The 18,439-nt window shown below is 42.8% G+C and overlaps 1 protein-coding gene across 2 annotated transcripts in view; it reads right to left on the bottom strand.

Annotated features, from left to right (window-relative positions):
- Positions 1–112: 112 nt before the first annotated feature.
- Rdx (radixin) overlaps positions 113–18,439 on the bottom strand; it is a 53,603-nt gene continuing 35,276 nt past the window's right edge. Inside the window, exons 13-15 of one of the 2 annotated variants that reach the window (XM_076925189.1) lie at positions 18,154–18,396; positions 17,014–17,174; positions 113–2,993 (exon numbers count right to left, since the gene is read on the bottom strand). In XM_076925189.1, coding sequence (XP_076781304.1) covers positions 2,927–2,993; positions 17,014–17,174; positions 18,154–18,396 — 471 coding nt within the window. In that variant the 3' untranslated portion in view covers positions 113–2,926. Of the gene's footprint in view, positions 2,994–14,699; positions 17,175–18,153; positions 18,397–18,439 lie in introns of those variants that run through there. The other variant, XM_076925188.1, reaches the window with a different exon arrangement.

Here is an 18,439-nt window from a genome sequence, read left to right as displayed (position 1 = left end):
TGAGAAACTGAGACGGAGCAGGAGGTCCCAGTGATCAGGAGGACCTGTTAGTGAGTGTGATAGCCACTGCTTGCCACGAGGTGCAGAGAGAACTGGGAACCCAGGCTCCAGATGATGTTAGAATATATTTATTGCTAGTTGTATATACAATTATACAAACAGCCCAGACAGGAGAGGGTATATCACATTGATTTCTGCAGATTCCACAGGAATGCATATGGAAGGAGATTTATACCACCAAGTTTGTTCTCAGAGAAAAGCCAAAGATAAGTCACATACATTTTTTTTAAAAAGTTGTAAAGTCTTGAAAACTCTCCCCATATATTCCACCTTATGAACTAATTAATCATGCAGAAAAAGGGTATTGGAGGGAGGGGGAAGATGGAGGATTTCCAGGAGCTTATGCCTTCCAGCATGTTTGAGAGAGTGGCATCTTAAAGCTGAGCTCAGCAGATGTTGTCTCAGGACTACAGGGCTGCAGACATCCCAGGTCCTGATCCATCTCCTTAGCTCTGGTGCTAGGAAAGGCAGTGAAAAAGTACACGAAGACAGTAACAGGAAAAGGGAAACCCACAGCAAACAGGGGAGGGAAGGAGCATCAGCAAGAGCCCTGGCTGATGGAGATGCCAGAGTGTGGGAGTGGATGTGTTCAAGACTCAGGGCTGTCTCAGTACACCGTTAGTCTACAGCCCACTGTGGGTTAGCCACCTGGGACCTGTATAGAAAGATGACAGGACAGTCAGGGAGAAAGAAGAAACTTCAACTTAAATATTGCCAGGATGGGTTGCCAAGGGCATGGCCTTGCGAGTTCGTGTTCAGCACTCTGGGAATGTTGAGGGGCTGTGCAGGGGGTGGAATGCTGCTGAAGAGAGGCCAGGCGGCACGGGCTGCTCTCTGACCTCAGACGGGCTGGAACTGTTCAGGGCCTCAAAAGAAATCAACAACAGGCTTGGGAACATTCTGACCCTAGAATCATGTGATGGATGGAAAGGTACAGTCACAGGCATTTCTGATATTAAGGAGAGGGTAGGGAGGAGAGCCTGAGGCGTGGCCTCATCTGCCGGCATTAGCTCCACGTGTACACACCTCAGGTCATTTCCTGTTTCAAGGACCCCCACACACAGAAACCTGAGGTCAGATCTAATCTGGCCTTTAAACAAAAAATCGGCCCAGAGCCTCGCAGAGAACCTAAGGCCTGAATGTGAAGAACAAGAAGCCTGTGACCCACACAGGATCACTGAGCCACCAGCCCACTAGACTGATCAGTCATTTGGTTATAATTTGGTCCTTAGACTGTAGGAGGCGCCACCACTCAGCGAGCCAGCCAGCTAGTTCCTGTTTGGGGCTTTGGATGTCACCTCTAAATTCTTGCCAACAGAATTCCACAGGCAGACTGGATGACAGTTCTGGAAGGAAGCCCTAAAGATGGAAGAACCAGGGCCAAAAGGGACAACTGAGTCCTGTTCCACTAACAACCAACTGCAGAGGCCGCAGCCCTTCCAAGGCTGACAACTATGACATTTCAGACTGGAAGAGGCAGTGACTGCCAGCTCCCTCGGTCCCTTCATGAATTTTTCTGTCATTTGAGCTTGGTGGCTCTGGTGAGTCACACAGGCCCCTTTTCCTTCTCTTCTTTTGACAACAATAGCTTGGTGACAGCCTCCCTCAGAGGCATTACCTTGAAGGGCACATTATCAGCAGGTGAAAGTCACTGAGACAGTAGCAGAGCTGCCAGCCTATTTTAATTTGGAGTTTTTACTAATCAAACAAAATAGGGTAAATGGCTTTCTGTACTGGAAGACAGGGTTTCATGATGAAAAGATGCAGAGAATGTTGTAGCAATCTGTGAGTGTTTAGGATGTGTTTCCAGCAGAGATTTTTGTTCAAATACTGGGAATAAGAACAGCTGAATTCTATGGATTTATGGTTGGCTACACCTATTTCAAAATGAGTGGGAGCAGACACAGGTGGGTGTTCTGAAGCCTTCAAGTTAACTTTCAAACTGTGACCATTTCAGTGATGTCAAGAGTAGTCTGGGGGCCTAGTGTGACCTGGACCTCACTTCAAAAACTCTAAAAATCAAGTCATTTCTAAACTTCTTCCCCTTGTATGAACATGTAATACCTGTTCCATCACACAAAAGGAGAGCAAAAGATGCCCTGCTATGACGGAGCCTGTCTTGCCGTCAAGCATTGCTGCAAGCATGTCCATGTGTAACCAGGTGGGGAAAAGTCTGGAAAACTCTCCCAGAACATTTGGGAGACTCAACCTGCATCCTTCACAGTCGAAGATGAACAGAAGTGCTGCGGCTTCATTTAGAACTAAGTAATGTTCTAGCAATCTGTCATCACGGTGAGCATGTCAAAACGATTTTTAAATACAGCCAGACTGAGGGAGGTGCATCATACCTTTATTAATAAGGCCTATGAACCAGTTCTTTGATCTTCTGACTCAACATGCAGGTACAGCATAGCCATATGACTTTAATATTCCAAAAAATCGAAGTGTCACGTGTGAGGGGACTCTATTAATACCCCTTTCTCACTTATCCAGAGTCTTTCACAAATGCAAGAGAATGTCCTAGCTAAGATAGCACTTACAATAATCACTTGACCACAGTCACAGATAAAAATCTCACTTTCATAAACTCGAGCTGACAGTGAAGTGATTTATTGGAGGATGGTGTCCTTGACTGGTGAAGAACCTGGCGGATTCGGGCTATCAGGAAGGTAAAGATGACGCAGGATGGGACGCTAGAGCGTGCTCCTTCAGCTTGACAGTAACTAAAGGCTCTGGTCAGCAGGTGAACAGACACATAGGTTCTAGGGAATCCCCCAGGATCTGTGCATGTCTCCTGGGAGCATGGGATCACGGCAGCAGCAGCTGCCAGCTATACTTACCTCATGAGGAGGGAGGAGCCATCCTGTTACATCTGCTTTATGCTGCTTTGGCAAGAACGCATCTGGAACAGTGCACACAGTTTGGGTCCCCACCTTTTGAAAGAGACATCCAGAGGTTAGGGAATTGCAGTGCAGAGAGGCACATGGGTAAGTGAGGTGGGGGTGGGGTGTGTGCTCATCAGCTTCAAAGCTAGGAAAGTCTTTGTTTGGTTTGGATTATCAGAGGGCCAACTGGGGAACTCAGCTGCTAACCTTTCTATCACCTCTTAAAACTCACCTTTGAAACTCCTAGCCGAACATGGAGCTGAGGTCCCATTGAGGCAGGTGCTAGAGGTTCTCTAAGGACTGCAGCAACTATCCACAGGCTGATTAGCTTCTCAACAATCTGGGCTCTAAAGCCATACGCATCAGTACTTTTAACAGTGGGTGTCCTTGCCTTACTGAGTACCTAAGGGTGACCTTGAACTTTTGTTCTTCAAGCTCCACCTCGTAAGTGCTGGATCTACGGCGTGTGCCACCGTTCGGTTCTATGTGGGCTGACGATGGAACCCAGGGCCTCCTTCGAGTTAGTCGAGCCCTCTTAACAGGTGAGCTCCATCTCCAGCTCAGATTCTCTACATTATTTTAGTCTGTCCCACGTTCATGTCCTTGAGGGAACAACCAGCCTAACGGACCTAACAGATTTTGTCGTGCCTACTTAGAAATCACGAGTTGCTGTTTCTGAATGAGCAAGGATTCTCAATGTACTATCACTGTTTCCTAGAAGGCTGGAGTTTACAGAGAAGCAGCAAGATAGATGTCTTTACAGCTGCACTGACACTGGCTATGGAGACCAGCACTGGCCAAAGGGAATTTCTTATTCTCACATACAGATCAAAGTCAAGGTGAGGGTTAGCCCAACCAAGAAAGGACTGCACTGGCCATGCCCACTCACCTGCTAGCTCCCCAACTAGTGCTCACTGCTCTTTTCTGCACTGCTGAGCTAAGCGATTACAAACAGATGTCTCTGTCTCCTAAGTGGGTTGTGTACCAAAAGGCACCTGTGGGGGCTATCTTCCTATAAACTACTGTGGACGGTGGATCTTCAGGTCGTTGAACCCATAATGAAAACAGAGCCCTTACAGTAAAATATAGAAGAAACTTCAAATTTGTCAAATCTGGTAATGAAAGGATAGAAATAATGAGAGTTACTAACAGCTTAATCATTTTCTTTAGTACTTGAGCTTGTTAAACTGAGCAGAATTATTAGAAAATAATTAGCAATTGAAACGTGAGAACATCTTAAAGGGATTTCAAGCACTTGGGGGATGTTAGCCGTTAGCTGAGCAGAGCTGACACTCTCTCTGTGGTACCAAATGCTCCTTCAAATATATGGTTGGTTGTACTTTTTCCTTTGGTTGGCAGTTCTATGGTCTCCATCAATAGCCACTGCTGGAGGAGGCTTAGACGGGCGAAGAGACAGAAGGAGAAGGAAAGCAAAGGGATTAAAGAATGATTTAATGCGCATGTTAATGGTTAGACAAAAGAGGGCAGGCGAGTGTGAGGAGAAAAGGGCGAGTTTTGGATAAGACAGAGCTAATAAAGGAAGCCCAGAGCAAGAGGACAGAAAGACCAGCAGGTGGCGCTATTACATTGCACTACGTTGAAGACCCACTCCTCAGAAGGGAAGGAGAGGGAGGTACATACTGACCAGACTGGCAGGATAGTCACAAGGCAGAAGGCTCGGGACTTGTGGAGCACTGGCCATAGCTAGGATATATGTTATAGCAAGTTATTTCAAACACATACATTTGCATTAACATATATGTTCATCTAGTTCAGAAGATTAACCAAAAATTCTTGGAACACAGTCTCAATATGCATACAAATTACAATGAGATGAATTTGAAAGCCTCTTTTGTAAACAAACCTCTTAGCAAAAATATGAATAAGCCTATAAAAGCAATTTTCATTAATCCGGTAAAGGTCATGCCCCCAACCCTAGGACACGGTGTGGTATAATATTAGAAACCTTGATCTCAAGAGAAATAAGAGACCACCAGCATTCAGCACTGAATTGGAAAATCTATCCAATAAGCAATAGAATGAAAATGATGGATGATGGGAAGACTGAAAACTGTCATTACCGCAGAAATTTTAGAATGCCCCAAAGAATTTGTAAAGTATTTTAAAAAGCGATAGGAGTTCAGGGAATGCTCTCCAAGCTAGCAGACAAAAAGTAGCTTCATTTCTCCACCCTGGCCAGAGTACTCTCAGTCACAACCCTTAAAAAGACTGTGAGAGAAGACTATTAATAAACCCAGCAAAAAAGATGTAGGTCATTGTAACAACTTAAGCCGCTTTACCTAACCACATGAGGAAAGATGTTAATACACTGAGATGATGTTACTGTTTCTAGGAGTCTTTAATATTGTACGGATGTAATTTCTTCCCAGACTAATCTATTCAAACATTTCTCATCAAAACCCTTTTCACCATTAAAAAAACAAACAAACAAAACAACAACAACAAAAAACCAAGCCTAATTCCAAGATTTACACAAAAGAGCTGGATCCACCAGGGATTCCTTATCAGAATAAAGGGATGAAGACCTGTTCAATTAAAACAGGACGGTACTGCCCACTGATGGCCATATTGGTTACTACAGAGCATCATAGCAGTGAGATATGGAAGAGAAGACAGCAATGGCAACCAGAAGCCTCCTGTGGCAAGGAAGAGGCCTGGCACCCCTGCTGGGTGCACCGGCTGCCAGAATGGCTTCCTCCACTAAAGCCCACCTGCAGCTCCCAGGGATTTTGCTCCTGCATGAGTAGAGGACCCTCTCTCTCCTCCTTAGAGGCTGCCCAGGTCACTCCAGGACGTCCTGCTCCAGCCACACAGGGGAGCGGGAACTTTCAACCCTACTCTGACTTAGTCCCCTCCTGGACATTGTAAATCACATCCCCTGAAAGTGTGCAGTGTAGAAGCAAAGATAAGACAATACAAGACAACGTGCCTTCCAGACAAGTCTCTAATCCCATCATAATGACACCTAACAAATTGACCCAGAACATACAAAGAATTCAAAAGAATGACTATTGCTGTGTTCAAATTATTAAAGACATTATAGATAGATAGATAGATAGATAGATAGATAGATAGATAGATAGATATAGATAGATATAGATATATAAAGACATATAATATATATCTCAAGAGGGAAAGAGGGAGAGAGGAAGAGGGAGGTGTGGAGGGAGGGAAGGAAAAAGAAAGGGAGGGTGGACAAGGAAGCTAACCCAGGATATGAAAATAAGAGACAAGAAGGGAATTACTAAAGAGAGCCCAACTTAAATGGTGCTGGAAATCAAAACTTTAATAAGCCACATATAACCCTCAGTGGGACTCACCAGTAGATTGGATCATGCTACAGTGAGAATCAGAGCAGGAAGATTTGGTAGTGGAATCTTTACTCAGCAAAGGCTGATGTCTGTCAGGTGACTGACCCTCAGAAAGCATGTTGGTTTAAGTCAATGCTAAAAGGTCTTCGAAGGGCAGGGCATGTCCCTTACTACAACCAAGTAAACCTCCACTGAGACCCTATCAACCTTCCAGACAGCTGAGAAAGCCACACCACTCACCATCTGTGGTCTTGTCTTATGTAAATTTGTTATGTGAAACTACCCTCAAAATTAAGGAGCTCTTCTAACCTGCAACTCCTAAGTGTTGGCTAACAGGTGGGGACCATCTGCGTGGCTATGGCTTCTGGAATCCAGCACACTGGCCTATGGAGTAATCGAATTTATCTGATCTCTCCTCTCACCAGTTTTGGTTCTAACAGTGACCTAAGCTTTCCCCCAACCCCCTGTTGCTTGCAAATCTAAAGCCTCCCTATCAATGAAATAAAAAAATACATGAAATGTAAATATAAATGGAGCCTTGCTAAAACCCATGCTTGCTCCCATACCTGCTAGATACTGGCTACACACGTGACAGTAATTAACTGTGTCATGAAGGCAAACGTTTCTGGTCCTTCCATAAATGATTTGTCACACCAAGTGTGGTAGTTCACATCTGTAATCCCAGCACTCAGGAAAGCAAGAGCGCTCTGATTCCAGACCAGCCTGGTGAGCTGGTCTCAAGCAGGTCGTCATTTGCCAGTCCTTGTTCGGATTTGATAACAAACACCTACAAATCTAAATGGCATCTCTAGTGATTCTCTTAATAAATAGTGTAGTTTTTCATTTCAATCCCTCCAAGTAAAAATACTATAGTTTAATAGAAACACAAAGGTAAATTGGATCCATGTTTACCTGGAGACATAGAACATGTACAAAATGTTTTTTCAAATATCTGAATAAGGCATAGACAACTGACTTTTCATAATCACACAGTTCTGGGAGTTAATTTAATATTCCTCTCTTACACACAGCCCTCCACCCTACAGCTACAGAGAACTAAGGTCCTGTTCAACTCACAGCTGACCTCACTCCTCAGGCTGACCCTGCCCCGGGCTTCCTTCCTGCCTTGTGATGTCACTCTTCCGGCTTCCTTCCTCCCTCTTCTGTTTCCTCCAATCTCAACCTCAATCTCAACCTCTTTCATTTTCTCCAGCCTGAGTGTAGTCCCTATGCCCCAATTCCTGTTGAGACCTGAAACATTTTACTCAACACCTAGCAGGAGTCTGCATGAGCCTGTTTTTATCTTCCTCTTCATTCCTGCATTCTCTATAGTCTTAACTTTAAAAAGAATTTCATACATAAGCACTGTATTTACATTATCCCATCCCTCTTCTGCCAGCTTCTCCTGTGTCCTGCCCACTCTCTCAATCTTCACCTAGATTAAGGCCACCCTCTTGGGTGCGCATACTTGTTGAGTTGGGGAGCTTTAAAAGGCAATGAAAAGATGCATTCTCTCCCCCATGCCAATCACCTATCTCAGTCTGAGTCTAAATCACATTCACCTCATCTTGAAGTAACAGAAGGAGCCTTGTCACCTATTGATGGTTTTAATTTCCAATCTACTACCACTCTGTTACATTTGAACTGAGGGTTCAATGTATTCAGCCTGGCCTCTAATGGATACTCACTCAGGTGTATGCAGACAAGATACGCCTACAAGAGCTCTCAAGCAACATGGCATATACAGAACATACAGATAGATAGATCAATCTGGACAGATACAGTTCCCACTTCAACACAAACAAAAGTTCAACTACGGACTCTGCCATGGTGGTTGTCTTCGGACAAACTACCCAGTACTGAGTAGAAGTAACTCACCCACCTTCAAAGCCACCTGCAGCCTTCCTGACACATTTCTGTGGATAAGGCAGAGGTGCCCTTCCTCCAGACAGACACATCCCTGTACCTGGCTCATTAATTACTGGACCAACACCACGTGTACCCAGTCAGAACCCAGTGTATCTTCACCTTCTGTCCCTCAAACTTCTACTGAAACCACACTTTGGGCCTAACTCTGAGAATCATGTCATCTCCAAGGCAACACTGCTCAGTGAGAACGAGGCCTAAGCACCAGGGACAGGAAAGACGTGGTCTGGCCCCTTCCCAACTCACTGCACCAGTCTCCTCTGACTTCCTTCAGCCATTGGTCATAACCCTTCCCTTCTTTTCCTGAAGCCAGCCCAGCCCTTTCTGGCCTAAAGGTCTTCCGTGTGCTAGTCTCTCTTCCAGGAATGCTTGCAGCAAAGACTGTGAACTGCTGCCCAATGGGATCCTTCAGCTAAGCAGGTATACTGTGCTCGGCCTGATAAGCTTTTTAAAAAGTTGTAAAATAAGGGGCAGATTTCACACAAAATTACATTTTACATCTATTTTACTGAAATAATCACCCCCAGTTTGGAGAATCAACCTAGCATTCTTCTCTAGACATGCAGTTCTACTACCTGAGGTGAGCCTGTCTGAAGGTGTGTGAGACCTCACTTCCCAAAGCCTCCATCCCTGTCTTCCCTCTGATCCTAGTGCTAAACTGCTGTTTCTGGATGTCTTTTTGACTTACCTTGGAAGATATGGCTGCACAGCCTTCTTATGTAAGGGTTCCTGTGCCTGAGGAACCATGTGTGCCCCAGAGACAGCACAGGATATTCCTAGACTAGAGTTCTGGCTAGGCCCAGACCACCTACCATCCTTATTTAAGTGAAGGAAAGAAAGGGAAGATTTCTCTTCCTTCAAGTGACAATATACCACCTCTTCGAAAGGATCCTCACGACCTTCTAAACCCTGATTATCAGGCCCAACGTTTTCCTAATTCAGTCTTATGCTTTTGTAAGTTAAATGAGAATTAAATAGGTCAAAGACTGTTGAGTCCTGGACATGTCGCACAATTAAACCTAGTACAGAAATGTGCAGTGCCTTAATTTTGCTTACTGAAGCCTTTGCTTTTCCTCCAGAAAGGAAGGTCATTAGGGCAAGGACTTACGTCATGATGATGTCCTGCATGGTTAGTGTACGGTGTCTGGAAGGTTCTAAGCACTAAAATATTTGAATGACTGTGTGCAAGTTCTTCCCCCGCCAAAGACCTTCAGCGGTCCACAATTGATCTTAATCTTCTCCCTTGACTAATCAGGACCCAAGGCAGCTCACCACTACTCAGCACTGTCCTCTACCCGGCTGCTCCAGAGCGGGCTTCTGTCCCCAGCTTCACTCCCTGCCCACAGCTGATGCCATTGGTCCCAGTATGGAGGCTACTCAGAAGTGCAAACCGCCATGGAGTGCTGCTCTCCATATCCACCAGTGTGGCTTTGCCTAAGGGCGGAGGATGGGGGGGAGGTGACCACACTGACACCGTAGTCTAGCAGACAGCGGCGGGAGACTGAATGAATGTCTGCTTGCCACTGATCTGTACTCTTCTGCTTCCTCCCGACTACACTGTCTTAACTCATCTGTGAATCCTCCAGGCCTTGTCATTAGTGTTCCCAACAAGATGAAGTAACAGAATCAGTTAAGTGTCACATGGAAGATATTCACCCCACAGGGTGACCTCCACTTTACTAGCAGTAAGCCTGTGGATTTGGGCAGGAGTGCCAGGGGGAGTTCATGCTGGAGGGGCAGCTTTAGGCCCCTGGAGATGACCTAGGACTGTTAGAAAGAGAATTCCTCTGTTCTTTGAGACTTAAGGATCACCGAGATTTATGGGAAAACACCTTCCAGAACACTGTACACTTCAGCTAAACTGTTAACTTCAAGTGCCCTTTCCAGCCAACTGTCTCCCATGCCAGTGTGACAACTGATGACAGCATCCCGCTGTCAATCTTGACAGGGCTTGAGGGGAGTGAATCTTCTGCAGGGTTTGAGTTCTTTCCTCTCCATGTTCCTCTGCTTAGCAGCTGTGTAGCTGCTCCCCCAGGTTCTGCCTAACCCCACTTTCCTCTTCTGATGTTTCCCTTGGACTTCATCAGCAGCCCACTTCCCCGCATGACTTTCCTGGATCTCACACTGCCTTCTGAACCTCAACCTAGCATACACCAGTATCAACAGGCAGTGGCAGCCTGTTCTGTCTCCAAGTCTATCTGGCTTTGATATATTTGCATATATAGTTTCTCTGATCTCTTGTGCTTATAGAAATTTCCAGAATGGATTACCCAAAGACACTGCAGTCAATAAATAATTGTAGCTGTGTGATCTGAGATAATCACCACTGGGTCATGTCTTGATGACAAGGGCCCTTCACAGTGACCTGCAGAAGCTGGCTCTCTAGACTCCAGAAACCTGTTTGATAAACACTTTCCAGTCATGAGGTCATCTGGGTCCTCTGGGAGCACAGAATTACTGTAATATGCACCATATTGAGGTAACAGCTTTCCAACTATACAGAAGAATTGAAAAGTACATGGATATTAGCCAAAGTTAGCCAGTAATTTTTGAAAAACACATCTGGAGTCAAAGTTATCTATTTCTGATTCTAGAAAAGTGCTCTGACAAGGCAATCTAATTTAAAACTATGAACGCAGTAGTCAGAATCCCAATGCAGCATACTGTTAGACTTGGATTAGAACCCAGAATCTTTAACTCTAGTTCACCAGGAACCTACCACAAAGTCACACACAGTCAGAAAAAGGTCCTATGAGTCCCCAAACAGGTCCTTTAGGAAAACAGCAAAAGAAAAGGGTATTTCTACATTCAGCAAAGCTGAGGACACATCCACGTGTTTCTCTAAGTTCCTAGGAGGTGACCATCTCCTCCTCAGGGACACAATCTTCCTGCAGGCTAACTACTGAATACAACTCCAGGCTTCCTTCAACCTCTGTACTTTTTAGTTATGTAGCACATTGCAACATTAGTTATCAAAGCCACCAGTTGTCCTTGACTCAAGCCAATGTCCCCTGGCACGTTTCCTAGCTGCACGGACTCCTGGCAGCATCTTTCCTGGCTCTGCGGCCTACAGTCAGTGCGTGGTGACTCTCATTTTCCACTCACTTTTCATGTCTACAGACTGACTCCCATCTTGCCTTCTTTTCGTGAGTGGAGCCTGCTCTTCCTGTCAAGCACAGCATGGCCTGTAATCCCAATGCTTCGCAGGAGGCTGGAGCAGGAGTGTTGACATGGGATCGCGGGAGTGAGAGCCTGTCTTAATAAATAACAATTCCACAACTGTGTTCCTTCCTTAAGATAGTATAAAAAACAAAACAAAAAAAAACAAAACAAAACAAAAAAACTAGTCATAGAATTATCATCTGATCCAGCAATTCCACTTAGGGAATATAACATTTTCATACCAAAGTTCACAGCACCATTAGTAAAAAATATGGAAATAATATGATAAAAAATGTGGAAACTACCCAAATGCCAACTGACCAACAAATGAATAAAATGTGGTATAAACCGTGGGGAATTTATTCAACCTCAAGAAATAAAGCGCGGTAAAATATGAATGTTATATTAAATGAAATGCCTAGGAACCCCACAATTCAGACAGAAAATACCAACAGTCACTACCAAAGACTAGGAAGAACTATCCATCAGTGAGCAGGGACAGTTTCCACATAGACAACGTTCTGCAGACGGATGCTGGTGATGAGTGCACAACAGTGAGAATCTGACACTATCTAACATTGTACCCTTGAAATGATTAAAACCACATGCGTCACCTGACACAAGGTTTAACACGAAACCAACCAACCCAAAAATATTCAACCGAAAACTCTAACTCCATTAAACTCACATAATCCACACACTGCTGACTCCATTACTCACAGAGTTACCATCTGTGGTTGAATCTTTTTATAAAGTCACAGACTTAGACCTGGAGCTTCATCTCTTAGGATGTCTTTATTAACCAACGTTTAATGCTTGGCCCGAGAAGGACCTGAGATGGGCACCGGAACATGTCAGAAAACACACATGCCTGGGTCCACGGCCAACAGCCATTGTCTTGGCCAATCATGTCTAGGTCTCAGCATCGTACAACTACCATCTTTTAGCTAATACAGTTAAAACTTACATTACTGTATTAATGGAGCAGTAACATAAAAGATTCAAATGCTAAATCGAAGTTTCATAGGTTTATAGTATGAGTAAAATGAATGAGACTGCCTCAGGAGTCTAAGAAATGATGTACGTCTCAGTCTAACATAACACAGAAGTTGAGAGACTGAAAAGGTTATATATATTCTGATGGTGTGAAAAGAATCCACATCTAATCAGGAACATTTGCTTCCAAGTCATCCGAGCTTCCCAAAGCCTCACAGCGTGTTTACTACTAGCCATTCAGCTGTAAGAGCAGAGGTTAAATAAAGCCATTTTTTAGAAAACAAATCTAATAACATGCATATATATCAAAATAAAACCTAAGTTTTTAAAGTGACCAAATAAAAATAAATAATTAGGATATGGAAATAAAGGTAAACTTCAAAGATGGGAGCGACCATCAGCTGCAAGCATGGAGGACTCTCGGCATGCAAAAAAGCAACAGCAGCAGACTGACATGTTAAAGGCAAACTGATACTGTGACTGAGAAATGCAGATTGATGTAAGAGCTAAGAGACATTAAATACTTGAAGGCCATGGTTGCTCTTCATGGCACGCTTGAGGTCGCGCCTCAAGTCCTCAAATGTAGCAGGCAATTAATAAAAAACATTCTTGATTAAGTGAAGGTTACCAAATAAGAACGTGGAACCAGGTGTGGCCCGGGGCTCCACAGACAAGACACAAAGATGACCTAAGAGGCTTTCTTAGGTTGGGCTATAACGTTCTATATGAGATTAAGTAAATACTTCAGTGCTTACGGCAGTGCGTAAGCGCAAAGGAACCCTTCACCTCTGGAGGCGGCGTGAATAAGGAGGAGAATGTCATGTGTAAGGCAGTGCTTATGAGCTTGAGTCAGAGCATGTGCTTCACAGAACAGAAAGGGTCAAAGAGGAGCTAGCACAGGGGTCACAGCCTTCTCCACCAGGAAATGACAGCCCTTAAATTCCTCAGATGGGCCCATTACTAAGAGACAGTAAGTCTACGAAGGGAAAATAGGAGTTAATAGTACTTAACTGGAAAACAAAGCTGAATATGGTAAGCCTGCACATGTCATAGCTTTTCCTGTGTAGAGTGCTGCTGTGTTTTACTTAGCAGGATGAACAGACAGGGCTGCAGTTAGCTTAGACTGGCCTTCAACAAGAGTGTACCCAAGGATGACCTTCAACTCTGATTCTCCTGCCTCCCCCTCCTGGATTCTGGGGTCATAGGCGTGTGGGCACCACACCTGGCTTTTGGGCATTTGAGGAAACCAACTGTCTACCTGACAGGTCTCAACTGCCTAACAGGTCAGTTAGTAAATTAATGCAAATTTAATAACCCCTCAAATGTTACTTCAAGTTTGAACATAAAAGATGAGATTTCATTGGACACATATAGGTATGGATTTAATGTTTAACCTTCTCATTTTTTTTTTTTTTTAAGTATAGAATAGTTTATTCAGGGGCATGGGGAGGGGAGTTAAGAGGGTAGTAGAGGCAGAGAGAGGCAAAGAGAAAGAGAGAGAAAAAAAGAGTAGAGGCCAGCCATGAGCACGTGGAGAGGAGGAAGGGAAGGGGAAGGGGTGAGGAGACAGGGAGAAGCAAGAGGCAAGAGAGCACCAAGAGATCAAGACTATCCTTTTGTTTCTTAAAATATCCTAAATCTTTAAGGTGATGAAAATTGGAGAAAAAACAACAACAACAACAAAAAAAAAAACAGAAGTTACTCTGCACTACAACAGTAATATCAAGCCACTTTTCTATGTATAGTAAAATTTCCAATAATGTGTTAAGTTTAAAAGTAATAATTCTAGTTCTTAAAAAAAGGCTTTCTAGATTAAAAAATAAATCATTCTATAAAAATGTCTTTGGTTTTCAAGATCAATGAAATCACTATCTACTCCTGGAGACAGAAATAAAGTACCAGTTGTTGGCTTTTAAAGTGTTCTAGATGAGAGCGAGTATCTGCCGAGTACTAGTGAAAGACCACGTAAAAGGCAACTCTACATTCTACAGCTTTAGTAAGACTATATGTCTGAATAAAGGTTCCCAGCAGGAAGTACAAAGAGCACCAGAGACTTTAATAGTGAGAGGAATCAACAAGAGTGAAACCCTGTCTTCCTTGGGAACAAAAATCTGGACAGTGTCAAATAAAGCAATGCCTGGAAATTCCAAATTACCCTCAGAAGTCAAGAGTTACTTAAGAGTCACTGTGACCTCCATAGTAAAACAGAGATAAAGAATAAGTTTTTGAGGATTCAAGCTTTGTTCCTAAAGATATCATATAGTTCATGACTCAAATTATAGTTCCAAGAGCTATGTGAGAAAACCATGTTAAATAACAACAGTGGACCTCAAAGGCATGAGCTTTTGTCACTTTATTGTTAACCAATGAATATTATCCAAAATTAGAGATGTAATTGTAATTTACTTGTACAACATGAAATTATGCTAATGGGAAATTACCAAATACTCATTAGTGTGTTTTTACATTGCTATATGAACATGTGCTCTCAACTGCTAATGATAAATGTTATAATTGATGCAATCACTATGAAAACCCATTTTGCAAATGGCTGTTCCTGTTTAGAAAAATTCATACATCTATAAAAATGGATTAAACCCACTTTAATCCTAATCTACAAATAGACTATTAACAGCAAATATAACTGGTATCCTCTCAACACTGTAACAACTGGTGTAGCAATGACAATGTACACAATGCAAATAGAAAAAAAAAATGTAAAAATCCGAGGGAAGTCAATTCTGTTAGCAATAAGGACTATTGCTCTAATGCTTTGGAAAAGTGAACACTCATACTTTGAAAAGTCTGAGTGGTAAGGCCTCCAGTCTCTCCCTCTCTGTCTGAGTGGTAAGGCCTCCAGTCTCTCCCTCTCTGTCTGAGTGGTAAGGCCTCCAGTCTCTCCCTCTCAGTCTGAGTGGTAAGGCCTCCGATCTCTCAAAATCTATGATTTTGAAGCATGTGCACAACCACTGTACAATAGTCACTTCAAGGCTAACCAGTTGTCTTTTGTCCTACAGAGTCCAAAAAATATATTAACCTTTTCCTTTTTATAATGTCTGCCCAAATTAATCCTTTTTAAGTCAGCAAAAATCAAAAACAGCACAAAACCAAGTTGAATCTACTGTGCGTGAAAACTGCTTAATAAAATGGCAACTGTCACTGATAAATGTTAAGTTTGAGTGCATAATACCAAATGGAGAGTAGCTGAACCACACAGAGAAAACAAGGCTTTCTGTAGCTTCAAATTCAGGTGCTTCATGATCAGAGAATGTAAGAACAGCTTTCTAGCTGGAAAGACTTCCTCAATAAGACGTAATTGAAATAAAATTTGTTTTTAGAGATTGCAAATAAAATAAGCAGTGATTTAGAAACCAAATATGCTACAACGATGTTACCCATCCCATCAGGAACGAAGAGTGGGATGCTTCATGTGCTGCAAAGGCACCGTCTTTCTCACAAAGGTTCACTCCACTTCCTCAGACACAGAACACCCATCAGGGAGCAGCATACCAGTGAGAATATATAATCCAAACACAACTCAGAGCCCCACAATTCAACAAAAAGGCAGTTAAAACATTAGCACTGGTATCTCAAAAGCATACTCAATGACGGACATGATTGGGACTGCCCATGGGTAACAGACTGTGTGTGAACGGTCACCATGTGAAGAGTGAGGTAGTGTTATCTTCCTGGAACTGATTGATGTTTCCATATGCTGCCCTTGCAGAAAGGCCATGGTTTGGGTTTTTATTTTCCCCTTCAATTAGAATTAGCTATCATCAAGAGTCACCTTCTACTGAACATCTGTGTTTCTAAATCACCCTAAGAACAAAACTTGCATTTTTTTTAGAGACCACGTACTTACAGGCAGTGCTTCATGAATAATTTTCCTAAGAGCAACTGCCTAGTGGGTATATTGATGAAATGACAGGCAAGGAAAGCCACCATGGGACTACAGGACACGAAAAACCATCACTCAAGCTGAGATGACTGTAGTTAAGTAAAGCAAACACTCAATAAAGTAATTAGGGGATTTCTGTAATAATTAACCACTGGCTGCATACTGTGCTGTCCAACATTCTAATCATTTTGTGATGTAGTCCCATATCTGTCTGTCTACCCAACTAACTCATTTTAAACACCTCCAGTAAGTGATCTGTGTGACACCAGGATTACAGCTCTATCGTGAGAGGGCATGAGAAAGCCACATTGACAAAACATGAGAATGACATGGAGATGTATGTAGCCTACAACATGGGAAGGGCAAAGAAAACTGAGCTCATTAAGTGAACATGCATTGAAATGTCCACCATTATCCTAAGATGTACACGGTGCTCAAAGCACATACACACATTTGTCAGACATGGCCATCAGTATTAATATTCAACTGAAAAAGATGAAACAAACAAAAAGTGAAAAATGTACAAAAAGGTGACAGAATGCCATTATCCATTCCCTGGACAAAAGAAAAATGACCAAATATGACATCACACTGCCTTAATGCTGAAGCACGCCCTTCAGTGTTCTGCTATGAGCACAGTCAAGTGGTATGCGTGCTTTGGCAAGGTGGATGCCTCCACTGCATCTGCACAGGCCTGCTTTCTCAGGTGGTTCAGCTTATGAAGGACACGGATCACAAGAACAACTCTCACATGGCTTCAAACTCATCAATACGCTGCTTGGTGTTGCCTTGTCGAATCTGTCGGAGAGTCTTGTATTTATCACGGCCTGCCTTGACATTCTCAGCATGAAGAACATCATTCTGTGTCTTCTTGGTTTCATCTCTGGCTTGGGCTAATTCTGAACTTAATGCCTGCATTTAAAAAAAATATTACAATTCCATAAAGTTATAAAAATTATGACAATGGGTTAAAGATGCTAAAATACATGTATAACAAATCTTACTTTTTAATATATTAATCTTTCCACTATGGAATGCTTTTCTGGATGGTATGCAAGCATCTTTTTATTTTTTATTTTTATTTCATGTGTATTAGTGTTTTGCCTGTATATGTGTGTGTGGGGGTGTTAGATCCCCTAGAACCAGATTTATATAGACAATTGTAAGCTGCCATGTGGGTCTGGGAATTGAACCCAGGTCCTCTGGAAGACCAGCCAGGGCTCTTAACCTCTGAGCTGGCTCTCCAGCTCACAAGCATCTTTTTCTTAGTAACTGTGATGCTAGGAAAGGATGCCCAAGGTCTTGTCTTTTCTTTAGTCACCAGTCATGACATTTTATATATTCTGAACTACCTTAACTTTCTTATCTAATACATGAAGCAACTGATCCAAGTTCAATGTAGTCATTTTAAAGGAAAGAGACTGTAAGATTTTAAAACAATGGACTTTTTCTCTAGAAATTATAATACAGTCAATGCAACCATTCTTTTGCTTTAAAATTTCACAACTTGAAAATTATGTAATTTTCAAAGTGTTGGATAACACTAAAATTTCCTATTCTGACCTAATAATGTACATTTAATAATTGATCTTTTGTGATTATAAAATAGAAAAAATTCCAATGATATTTTAAAAGATGAAGAATCAAGTATTACATCATTGTTTTAGAGACTAATTTCATTTTACACAGCACTAGAATACTTTCTTCCTTTGAAAATGAGTCAGTTAGCAAAGGCCCTTGCTAACAAAGTTGTAGAATAGAAGCGCTAAGGGAAGTCACACTGCAGGACAAACACAAGCCTGTCACAAGCCTGGACAATGTTAGCAGGAGCTCATGAAGCTGACTGAGGTGGGGACCACAAGGTTTAAATGTGCACACAGACTGTCAGTACCTGGAGCTGCTTCTTCACACGTTCGTTCTTCTGAGTTTCTGTTACCCGCTCTTCTTCGCTTCTGTGGTTCATCACCCCCTCGCTGGACAGCTCTGCGCTGGCCTCAGCACTGTTTTCATCCTGCTCATCATGCTCGTTCTCTGTGGGAGGAATGACTGGGGGCGGGGGCGGGGGAGGAGGTGCAGACATCACAGTTTTTAACTCTTCTTTGGTCTTTTCCAAGTCTTCCTGAGCTGCAAAAGCCTGAACATTAAAAATAAGTGTGTGAAACCAGTAGTAATAAAAA

This window comes from Arvicanthis niloticus, chromosome 26, assembly GCF_011762505.2.
Source record: "Arvicanthis niloticus isolate mArvNil1 chromosome 26, mArvNil1.pat.X, whole genome shotgun sequence".
NCBI lineage: Eukaryota > Metazoa > Chordata > Mammalia > Rodentia > Muridae > Arvicanthis > Arvicanthis niloticus.
This window is presented reverse-complemented; position numbering and strand designations above follow the sequence as displayed.